Raw genomic sequence first — 12383 nt, forward strand, 5'->3', positions numbered from 1 at the left:
TTGAAAACCTGCTTGAAAAACATAATTCATAACAAACACTAAAACCTATTTTATAACGTGTACTTAACCATCAAAATATATGACTTACTCAGTAATTTTAAATATCCTTCCATATTCCATGTTCCTGTTTTTTGCATACTTATCATAAGTCTGTATTTTTTCTGCAAGGGTCTCCTTCTTGTTCTTAATATTAGGAGTTACAAGTGGGATTGAAAAACTTGTTCTTTTTCGACAACCTAGATTTCTCCATGAAACAGACAAGACCCTCAGTTTAATCACCCAACCAAATGAGCTAGATATACTGAATGGCTACTTCACATTAATAACCTTTCTTATGTTCCATAAGCTTAACAAGATCTCTAACCCAGAATGAACAATCTCCAGAATCTCAAATGTATTCGACATCTCTAGTAATGTGTCCAAAGCAGTCAATCAATAGTGCTGAATTAATATATACTAGGGCACAGTTAAAACCTGGAAGTAGCCATTTCATCTCAGCTTTTCTGTAAGTTCTCAAATAAACAAAGGGACAAGGAAAGCAGGATCAAGAAGGTGTTGAGGATTTAAAACAAGGAACTACTGTAAAAACCTGAGGATTTCAGCAGAGATAAAGTTGTAATAAACCGATAAACCTTAACCAGGTAAATAAGATGAAAATAATTTGCAGTGATAATTTGCAGTGCTCATTTATACAGCAGAAACTTTTAAAGTAAGGAGAAATCTGAGTGAAATACATTTGCTTAAGGGTACAACAGCAGTGCCCACCTAGGATCTCAGCTCATAACCTTCCCAATTCAAGTGCATAACACCAACCCACACTGCCTACAGGACTGCCTGAGTCATGTACTCAGTTTGAAACCCTGTCGTTACACTTAAAGCTTGATGGAAAACAAGACCAAATTGTTCCTTAGTACAGTTAAAGAGTGTATTTGCTGGGGGCCAGATTTTAGTCAGTGATATTCCATCTTTGGCTCTTATTTTTTTTTCCTAAACTTACAGAGTGCCTGAAATTACAGAAAGTACAACGTGCTGAAAAAAAGTTGTCGTCTGCAGCTTGTTGTGACAGGGCGGAAAGAATAGGAAAATATCCTGCTTTTTTTTTTCTAAAGACACATAGTCTATTTGTCAAATCTGTTAAATACAATATATTTTTATTCGGCAGACATACTGTATGCTTGTGGTTGCAGTTCTCCAACTTTCTCAAAATGAATGTACAAGTACATTATGTGCGTTTGATTAGTGTAACAGCTCATTTTGTACAGTTTATTACTCTGTTTCTGTTGCATTATTAATATCATGGCTGTTATACAGCATATTGACTTACAATTCTTGGCTTGCTTCCTGGCGAGATGGGTTTTTTTTTCAGATACACAATCGTTACTATCCTTCAAATGGAGTAAAATACTCCTTTGAGTACAATGAAGCTTCTGCTCAGTGCAAAGTTGGTATTTAAAAAGTTAACTTTTTAATTGACTTCCGCATAGCCAATACACTATTGTTACAATACCTACAGTTCTGAGCAGTTTGCAAAAGAACAGTCTTCTTTTGAATTATTTAAAAATGCTTTATTTGAATAAAAATGTGGTTGAGGTCTATGACTAAAGGTTACTGCTGCCTTTTTCTATGCAAAATGACACGACACTGCAGTTATATGTCTATTTCTTTATAAAGATGTTATAAAACACTCTGGAGGAGACAGACTCACAACAAGGCTATGATATTAAATCTTTTGGGTGTTTATATAATGACCTTGATTCTCCAAAGTACAAGAAGAGTTAATATTAAGGACTGTGCATATAAGCCACTTTCTAAGTGCCATATTTTATAGATTATATAGACTAATAATACTCAGAATTCCCATTCCAATTTTTATGTTTGGCAGTATGTTATTTTGTGTTGTCAGTGCCTACAATCATATCTTTCTCTTTTAACATTATACATTATACATTAATGTTATTTTTTCTTTCCTGGATTAAATACAACAGCACATGAATAGTGTTTGAGATTCAGTTATCACATCTGTTTGAAATGTGTCTTTATAATGTTTATTATTACATTTGCTAGATCCCTTTGTCCTTGCTTCTCTTTGACCAGCTGGAAATATGTGAAGCAAGAATTATTCGGAAGGCCTTTTAATTTAAATCTGGTTACCACTGAATGGCATTAAGAAAGGTTTCTTCAGATCATACAGTGTAATCAAGGGATTATTTAAATCCTTTGTTAGGTATTCTGAACCTTCTTGTTAGAAGCAGTATTTATTGATCTCACTGAATCTGGCACCATGCTTATAGCCATTTTTTTGTTTAACGTTCTGTGGTACTTATCTTAAGTTAACCAAATTTTCTGGTTTTGCTAACATTTTTCTATACAGCTCTTTCAGCTGAGTTTTCTGTAAATCCCTTGTTAAAAACCGTAAGACTGTGGGTAGGTAAACTCATTCATATAACATCTGCCTGAAAGATGTTCTCTGAGATTGATTGTTAGGGTCAGGAAGGGTTAACATGCATGAAGTTGTTGAATACCTTGTTCAGACTTTTAGGACATCTTATTTTGGGCTTGTCAATCAGAAATATAAATATACCTTCTGAATAAATGTTTTGCTTTCCTGGGAGAGAATGGAAAAAAATCCTCTGGAGTTTTTATGGGAGGTAATCATCTCTGGTTTCGTTGTTGTTTCATCAGATGAGAGTTCCACAATAAATAATCCTTAACTCTCTGTCATCAATATCTTTCCAAGTATTGAACACAAGCAAAACTGTAGTTATACTTTCTACAGTATAGTACTTGGAATGTTGCAAATGACAAAGCAAGAGTATTAGGCTTTAGCCAGGTAATCTCCCTCAAGAAAGTACGTAGAAAAGTAGTGCTTTATTCTTATATATCACTATTCATACCAAAGTTTTCTGGGTGATCTGGGTGATCAATCAATTTCAGTGCATCCCAGCATAAAAGCAAATTGTAGAATAACAGAATTCTTCTGTTCTTACACACACCTGTACTTACACCTTCAGCTGTGTTATTAAACTGCCATTTTTGGCTCAATCCCCGAATCCCAATTGTATTGAAACCTGGTGGGACACATGGATCACTTAAGGTGCAAACAATGTCCTGCAAACATTTCAGACCCCTGTAGAATATGTTTTGTATTCTGTCCAAACTGTTTTTGCTTCTTGCAGATACCCAAAAGTTTCTGTTTTCTGTCTGTATTATGTAAATACCATCTTCAGAGCACTTTGTACTTAAAAAAAATAAATGTATTCCATTGAAGTTAACATTGTGAAGTGAAGTGAACATTTGTTTTTTATCAGAAATGGGTTCATTGTAATATACAACAACTGGAACTACATGAATATTTCAGCCTGTAAGCAACAACTTTTGTTTTTAAAGGTAAGGCGATCTCAAAGTCTTTAAATTTCACTGATTTCCAAAGCTGATGAACGCACTTTATCAAATTAAATTGCTTTATGTTTATGTTTTTTTCTAATATTTTTCATTTCATTTGTCCATACAAATATCTAGTATTGGGACATGGATAAAAATCTTGTAGCTTCTGACCTTTGATCGCAATCTTTCAACATAAATACCAACTTTTATTTATGGCATCCATTAACCACAAATTGACTTTCAGTTTGCAGAACACATGCACATGAAGAGGCCAAGAGAACCATAGAATGTCAGAAAATATCATAATAAATGGAGGTTTTTTCTTGATGTGGTTTGCTGTCAAAATTTCTACATTTAGTGTTCAGTGAAGACTACTCTTTGAAAAATAAGTTCATAAGTGAAGAACTGAACACTGTAAGTGATAAAAGCATGGCATGAGAACGCATTTTCAAATTATTATCACTTAATTATAGGACCTTCTTGTAGGAACAGCAGTTGATTAATTTCCGTGCATTCCATCTGCACAGAAAAGTTATTTCTTACTCCCCATTGAGTTCTTAGTGAGCTCACTTCACTCAAGTCAACAAGCAACAATTATTCCTCAAGCAGTCCATATGTGAGATACTGCCTTGCAGAGTGGAAGAGTGTGAAAACGACATTAGTAATGGCCTTTGACTGTGGTATTCCTGGACGTTTCCAATGATGTGTTAATTTTCTCAGCCTCTCCATCAAGCCCAGGTGAATTCCGTTATCTGTGGAGTCAGGAGGTCAACGTCTGACTCCCGACACGCAGAATTCTTCGAATGGGAAGAAGCCTTGAGGAATTGCTTCCTTCCAGTCCCCTTTACCCTGTCAGTTGTGCCTGCACTGGTTCTGCCTTCTGTTTCTACGAAAAGAAAACAACACATTCACAGCTGTGCTTCCTACGGTGTTGGTTGATTCTATGTTTTATTTTTCCCACTGTGTTTCGGTCAGTTTCATATAAAACAAATATGAAAGCTCAAACTTAAAAAGATGAAAGCATCTAAGAAAAGGAAATAAAAATGTGAAACCAAACCATTGGATGTTTTGAGGTTGACCTTGTAGCGTTTGCTAAAGGATTTCATTTTGACTGTATTTATTGTGGATTTCTTAATTGACCTTGGAATCTCAACAACGGTATCTTCTTCAAAGAGGTAGTCAAAAGCATTATGAAATGTTGTTTATTTTTCTGTAGTATTGTTAAACTTTACTTTTAAAAACAGGAATTTGTAAAGCATTTTGAGAGGACTGTTACCATTAAAAGGCACCCTATAAAATGGATGTATTTTCTCAGAAAAACACAGGGTCACTATTTATGAAATGTGTTGAGAAAGTGGAGTGAGAGCTGTTCTTGAGAATCTGGTTCTGTACATAAATGTCTAACAACCTTGGAGACATCTTGGCGATATCTTTGTAGTGTTATAAATTGTGCTCAAGGCAAGCAGTTGTCCTGAGAAGATGCAGTAGTTATACAAATATTGAACTAATTAAGAAAAGGAACATTTGAACAAATTCTTTAAAATAGTTTGCATCATGAAAGTAGAAACATTTGGTTTTCTAGTTTCCTGGTGGTAGAATTCTGAAGTTAGTGAAGAGCTGTTAAATGAAAACAAGGAATATTTGGCATTTGTTTTCTTTCTTGGCATTGCTATAAAAATGCAACATTTCAGTTTGCTTCATACAAGTAACAAAATCAACTGGAGAATAAAACAGAGCTAAAATGTATTTATGTATTTATATATTTATATAATGTTGTTTTTATTTTAATTTTTTAATTTAATTTAACATAATCAGTTTTGTAGTTCTGCTCATTAACTGTTTGAAATTCAGATGGCTTTTCACAATATGGCTAAGGAATGTTACACATCTTTTTATTATATTAGAATTGCCCTCTTACCACCTGCACCTTTAACTTTGTTTCCACTGGAAAAAAGTCCAGACAGCATAAGATGATTATTCAGTTGCTTTGTATGGCCTGGTTGTGAATTTAGGATGCTTTTAATAAGAAAGCTTTAAAAAATCTGGTTAATTCTTTGTGTGTTAGATTGCAACAGCTTTTTGTGTATTGAAATACATTTTTTTTTCACATATTGTGAGTTTGATATGAGATCTTGATGTATTAAGAAAATTTGAACAGAACAGGGGGCCTTTACATTATGTAATTTTTTTTTGTAAGCAGACTGCTCAGACATTGGTTTCTTCTAGTTCATTTATCTAGTAGGTGAGTTATATGATCCACTGAAGCTAAGCAGGGTTGAGCCTGGTCAGTACCTGGATGGGAGATCTCCTGGGAAGCTATTTTTGCTGCTGGAGTTGGTGTTAGTGGGACCAGTGGGTATAGTTGCTGGGACACTATACTGTAGTGGGCGCCATCTTTCGGATGAGACGTTAGACCAAGGTCCTGACTCTCAGTGGTCATTAAAGATCCCCAGGCATCTCTCGATAAGAGTAGGGAGTTATCCCAGTGTCCGGGCCAAATTTCCCACATCGGCCTTTACCGTAGCCTCCAAATTGTCCCCATGTATGATTGGCTTGCACTTGCCCTGTGATGGACTGACGCCCCGCCACATCAAGGGTGTATCCTGCCTTGTGTTCGTTGCTTGCCGGGTAGGCTCCGCCTTCTCGCGCCACCGTATGGTAAAAAGTGCTTTGGCAAATGACATGACATGATACATGAGTTATATGAGAATTATGTTTAAGGTGCTCGTTCATTGTGGTGTAGCTTTTGGTCAGTTGAACTTCTTCTCATTCCAGGAGACAGCAGAGGCCACCAGGAGGGGGCAAATCCCAGAATCCTCAGCCGCAGCCGCAACAGCAACAACAGGCGCCATCGCAGCAGCATCAGCAACAAGTCCCGCAACAGCAGCAGCAGATTGCAGAGCACCCCCAGAGCAACACGAAACACACCCGCCAGTATCAGGGGCCAGGCTCTCACTCCTCAGGGAGGCAGGGCCCCGGTCACCATGGCTACAGCCAGAACCGCCGTTGGCACCACAACCAGAAGCACGCAGTGGGACTTGGGGGAGCTGGTGACAAGGAGATGCCCTTGAGCGGCATCAGAAACGCCAAAGAGACTGAGAGCACGAAACCTGAGGAGCCCGTCCTCTCCAAGCCAGAACCAGAGTTTGACGGTGGTCACACTGAGGGTCCCAGTCAGCCCCAGCAGTCAGAGGGAAGGCGCAAGGACAGCCATCCAGACAGACCGAAAGTCAATCTACTTCAGTCCTCCAAGGAGAGATTGAGGAGAAGGCTAAAAGAGAAGGTGATCCCTTTCCCTTCATGCACAGGCAGCTGCCTCAACCTTTTGCCTAGATTAGGGCGGTTTGAAGAATTCAGAGCTTTACATCATATAGAAAGAAACATCAAAGGCCACAGCTATTACAGCTTTCCCACAGTCCATGTTAAAAGAAACATTCAGGTTACATTATTCTAGGTTGCTGATTTCCCCTAATGCTGCTTTATCTTTTATAGATTAAAACAAATAGACCATAATGCATGCAGAAAATCAAGACAAACCAGCAATGTGGTTTCATGAAATTGTTGCCACAGTCTGGAACAATTATAACACGCCCTTGTAATTTCCCTTTGGCTTCACTAGAGACAAAATCCAATGACAGTGATTAAGTTTTTTTTTTCACCATTCAGGTTGTGCTACCTGTAAATGAAAAGGAATAAATAATAACGAAGCCATGCCAGGCAGAGTGGCTTGACTCGGCACAGGCTGGGAACTGCTACCCTTTGCATTTTGCATGTTTTATGTTGCACTTGGATGAGAAATGTATCTGCTCTACTTGTTATCAGTTCAGCAGGTTTAATTCAATTTGCACAGGATTATTAAAGAGTCTTGCTGCTGTGGAACATTACTATAAAGTCGTTTATGAATTCAGGGATGAATGAGGTGGCAATCATAAAAAGGTACTTCATCATGTGAACTGCAAACATCCAGACTGCTTTGGGATTAAGACCTAAAGGCATCGTGAGTTGCCTTCCTCAGAGCAGGGTAATTTATCTTGGAATTTTGTATGTAGTTTCTTTTCTACATTATCTTTTGAGTTGCAAATAAGATGTCTTCAGTCTCATGATTAATTGCTCTTAGGTCGCTGTGTGTGCCAATAAATAATTTTGTGAAACTTGCTCTACCACTGAAACATATATAAAGATCGCTCTTGGAATTATGGTTGTCTGACCAAAATGTGTAGCATGTGGGGAGGAAAAAGGCTGAATGAGCTCAACTCTTTTCGCAGGATGAAATCCCTGTGGAGACCACAAACCCTCATAGGAGCCGCATGGACAAACTGATCGAGATTCTTAACAGCATGCGCAACAACAGCAGCGACGTAGACTCCCAGCTCACAACCTTCATGGAGGAGGCGCAGAACTCCACCAACTCGGAGGAGATGCTCACGGAAATTGTCAGGACCATCTACCAAAAGGCTGTGAGCGATCGCAGCTTTGCCTCCACCGCTGCCAAGCTATGTGATAAGATGGCCCTGTTCATGGTGCAGGGGACGAAGTTCAGGAGCCTCCTACTCAATATGTTACAGGTAGGTTGAGGAAGCCCAGTGCTTTTAAGGAAGAGACCTTTTTTGGACCAAGGGCCACATAACATTTTGAAACTGTCTAGAGGGCCACTTCAGGCTACTGTTACAGATAGCACTATATAAGTTTAAAGTCCAACGTAGGCTTATTAGTTCAAGGTTAACAATAACCTGAGAGAAAAAAAATTTAAATATAAAAAAAATAAATATTGAATAAAACTTGACATTTGACTCACAAGCCAGTGATCACTGATGACCTCGACCCAACGGGTAACTGTTCTACGTGATAAACTTATTTTCTCAAATTTGCTCTCTGGACAAAAAATATCTACAGTTCCTATCATACACTCCTTCAAAAGCTCCCCTTTGGAAAACAGCTTGCTTTGTTTAGCAATTTTATACGAAGGCAGGTAGCTTGCCTTTTTGCTGGCCTCTACTGGATAGTGGAAGGGCGGAAAAATACATTTTGCTGAGCCTGTAAACTAGAGGCTAGTTTGGAAGCTCTATTAGCCCGCTCCTCGCATTACAGATTGCTAGCATAGTTAGCATGTTTGGTAGAAAAATGCCAACTGAGGTTGTATTCTTTGAACACTGCGACACTTTCCTTACAAATTAAACATACTGTTTAGTCTTTGTTCCAACCTCTGTGAAAAAGTATTTTGCAGTCCCTTCTTTGTTGAACACTCTGCATTCACTGTCAACTTTCTGCTTCTTCATTCAGCTCATTTTGGCACAGGTTCCCTCACAGTATGATGGACCCACTCTAACTGGTGAATCAAATTGGTAAAGCAGGGGTTCCCAAATTTTTTTTGTAAGTTCTATGGCAGTGTGATATTTTACAAAAGATTATAAATTTGAAAAGGAAATGATGGGTCAAAATAAAAATAAAGTTGATCCAATTTTTATTCTTTTTAATTATTTTCAAAACCAAAAATACTTGATCAAAATTTTAAAAATACCTGACAACACATTTTATTGAAATTATTTAAATGTGAAGACAATTTGAAATAAATTAAAAAATAGTCAACATCCTTTTAAAATGCAAATAAAATGACTTAGAAAAAGTAAATATTCAACATTTTTTTAAAAGGGGGAGAAATACAATGTCTTTTTGTTTGTTCCTCTTAATGGGTAAGTGGGCTTGTTTACTAATGTTAACATAAATCACCAAAAATACTGGGTAGTATTCTTGAAATGGCAAAGTGCATCTCCTTCTCAACATTGACTCTGATCTGATCTGAAAACCCAGCTTCATAAAGGCTGGAAAAAGCAGCTTTCTGTTCATTCATTTAACTTGCGCGAAAAAAACTCACGGGGCTTACTTATCAAACTACTTTGAACAGTTTCTAAATGACGTTTCGATTTATTGGGGAGCATGCTCTCAGCAGCCAACACTTTAAGGCAGACAACACACTGAGGACATTCTTCAGCGTCCACAATTGTGCACGTGAAACCGAAATTCAAGAAACTGTCGTCATACGTTCTGCATTTGCACTTCTGTTTCTCTTTAGAACTAGGCTCCGTGTCACGTTTTTTACTCATATTTAAAAACCTCTCAATTGCGATCGTGTAACAAAAAACTCACAAAATGGCCACTCATAGAAACATGAAACACCGAAGCCGCAGTTAACTGGTACACTGCTTACAGACGGCCGACACTCATGGCCAGTGTCATGTGACACAATCTAGCTAGGTAGCGCGCGACTCGTACATTCTGTGTGCACGAACAGCGGGTTTTGCTCGTAATAAAATTTTCTTTGACTGGGGATACCTGAGACGCCCCTGACCGATAATGGCGCCTCCCCAAGGTAGTGCGATACACAGTTTGGAATTACTATGGTAAAGCGTTCATGCACCATCTAATGGCACAAATAATAAAATGTAAGAATAAACAGCACCAAACAAAGTTACAAATGAATATGGCACACATTGAGTCATTTATGGGCCAGTTAAAACTGGCTGGCGGGCCATAGTTTGCCCACAGGTACCTTAGAGCATCACGGGAATAATGCAGCAGGGTCTGTGTTTCTTGGTCTCCGACATAGTCATCTTTGTGATTATGGACATGGAGCTATAGGGCTATATTTATACTTGCCTCACATTTGCAACAAAGTAGGACATTTCACTATTATTTTTTTCCCTACACAACAAACCCTAAACAAAAAAAAACTGCAGAACTGAGGATTAATTTTGTTTCGGAGGCATAATCACATACCCCACTGTTTAATCTTAAAAATTATATTCTGAGCTACTGTATTTAAGCATGAACTGTCTTCAGCAAACTGTAAACAAGATCTGCCTTAGCATGATGTCACTGCTCCAATTCTGTAGTGAATGAAACTGTAGGGCTGCAGCCAGGGCCAGTTCTAGGACAGGATTAAAGGTGTCATGGCAACACAAGGTCTGGACAGCAGGTCTCATTGCAACATGAGGCAGATCCAAGTGCCTGTTAGCAGTGCTAGAGAAGGATTGATGATGGTGGATGATGAACTGGATAAACTGAGAAAGGACTGATGGGGTGGATGGTTACTTGGATAAACAGAGGACACAGTTTTAAACTCACACATATGAATACTGCGAATAAGGAATGCCCAAGGACCTGAAGAGGCCTGAAGTATTTTTTGGACCATAAGAGACCTGACTGTAGTAATAGTTTTATTGGATTAAATGTGTCACCTCATGTGGTTGACATAGGTAATCAAAAACTGCTTTTGCTACTGTCAAGACATTTCACATCATGACATATAAGTCAGAAGAACAACTGGGGTTGTGCTACTAGAAAATGATTTAATAGAAAAATAGTGTCATACGTCCTCTATTTTACTCCAGTTCTTCTGTTCAATCCTGCATTGAACCATTCGTCATCAAGGTCTTGAAGTTGTGACTTCAACACACAGTACAAACATTTTGGTATTTTTTTGAAAACGTCACACAAATGCTTTCACAATTTGCTGCTTTGATTGCACTTTAGTGATAGTGATCTGTCAGGAAGATGTGCTTGGCTAGTGCAGTACAGTATGTTCATGGTTTTCTTGTCTGTTCCCTGGGAAGTAGAAAATGTTAATTTTAAGGTTTTTATTTGTTTATTAATAGTGTTGGAATGATAATCCTAGTATGTACATTAGAAATAAGTGATTTAAATAAGTGATTGAAGTGATTCTGCCTTGTCCTGACAGTGAATCCTCATTTAAAGTCAGAAGATTATTACATCTCTCCATTTGAGTTGTGTAGTGCTGCTCAAGCACACACATGGTTTAAAATCTAAATACACTGTATATATTTTGGATTCTTTGTTTTTCATTAGATAATCCAAGTGTATGGTAAATCCTCAATACTGGAGATCATTGGGTCAGACTGTGGAAGGATTGCACATTGCAAGGGAATCTGTAATGTGAACAGTCTTTCTTCAGTTTCTTAAAGGTGAAATTGTATGGGTAGTTTTGCTAGGAAGCATCCTCGGATGGGTCACATGTAGCCCTTACACCCTGTCTGTATAATACATTTAACTCATAATGGAATGTTAAAAAAATGGAATTAGTGTCTTTTGTCCACAATTCACATCATATTTGTCACATGGATAATCTTGTTGACTTGTTGTGCTTACTTGACCACTAAACTTTTGATAGGATCTTTAGGCTCAAAAATCATTTAACACTTTGTTTAAAAACAAGATTTTTAAAGCAGTTGCTAATTCTAGAGATGCTCTTTTTGTCTTGGGTTAGATGGTGAAAAGGAAGTAAAAGTCTTGAACCTCATTCATATCTGTACTGGTACCAATCTTTTCAGAGCACTTCTGCCATTCATCCTACCTTTGCGTTCACTGGCATAGTCTTGTTCATACAACATTGAAACGTCCAACACGGTTTGTCTAGTTTGCTGGTTACAGCAATGTTTGCTAGTCTTTCATTCTTAGCTGACATCAATTACTCCTTTTCCTAATAGAGCTTGTAGGGAAAATGTCTCTCAGTTGCAAGAAAACGGTGTGGCTGTCAGTATCTAAAAAAGCAGGAGGCTAGAACATGGTGTCTGACCCTGCAACTAATCTGTCTGCTGACCCAGAAAGCCATTGGGAATCTCCTGAGTATTTGATTATTTGCTGATGGCTTTTTGTTTGCGAGTGATATGTATTTGAATGTAATTTTACTGGAAGCGTACCCACAAGAAGAAAGGCTTGGTTGACATCATCAACCTATATGATCATCGTAATCTCAGAGGTCTCAATCAGGTTTGGCTTGCGTGCTTAACTAAATGTCAAACTACCTGCGTATGACATTTTCTTGTTTTTTTCCTTTTCTTGTCAGCAAGTGTACGCAGAGAAGAAGATAAAAGATTGTTTTGTTTAAGGGCTGATGAACCGAATATAAAGCTTAGCTTTTTTTTAAGTTATGTGCTTTCAGGAGAAGGATGTGTCTACAAAACCAAGAAGTTAATTATGGTTAT

General features: G+C 37.8%; 1 protein-coding gene across 2 annotated transcripts in view; it reads left to right on the top strand.

Annotated features, from left to right (window-relative positions):
• Nucleotides 1–12383, top strand: part of ctif (CBP80/20-dependent translation initiation factor) — a 139844-nt gene that overhangs the window by 84146 nt on the left and 43315 nt on the right. For both annotated transcript variants that reach the window (XM_015340089.2, XM_015340094.2), the window contains 2 exons: nucleotides 6160–6667; nucleotides 7650–7949. In XM_015340089.2, the coding sequence (XP_015195575.1) occupies nucleotides 6160–6667; nucleotides 7650–7949 (808 nt within the window). The remainder of the gene's footprint in view (nucleotides 1–6159; nucleotides 6668–7649; nucleotides 7950–12383) is intronic.

This window comes from Lepisosteus oculatus, chromosome 3 (genome assembly GCF_040954835.1).
Source record: "Lepisosteus oculatus isolate fLepOcu1 chromosome 3, fLepOcu1.hap2, whole genome shotgun sequence".
In the NCBI taxonomy this organism is placed as follows: Eukaryota; Metazoa; Chordata; class Actinopteri; order Semionotiformes; family Lepisosteidae; genus Lepisosteus; species Lepisosteus oculatus.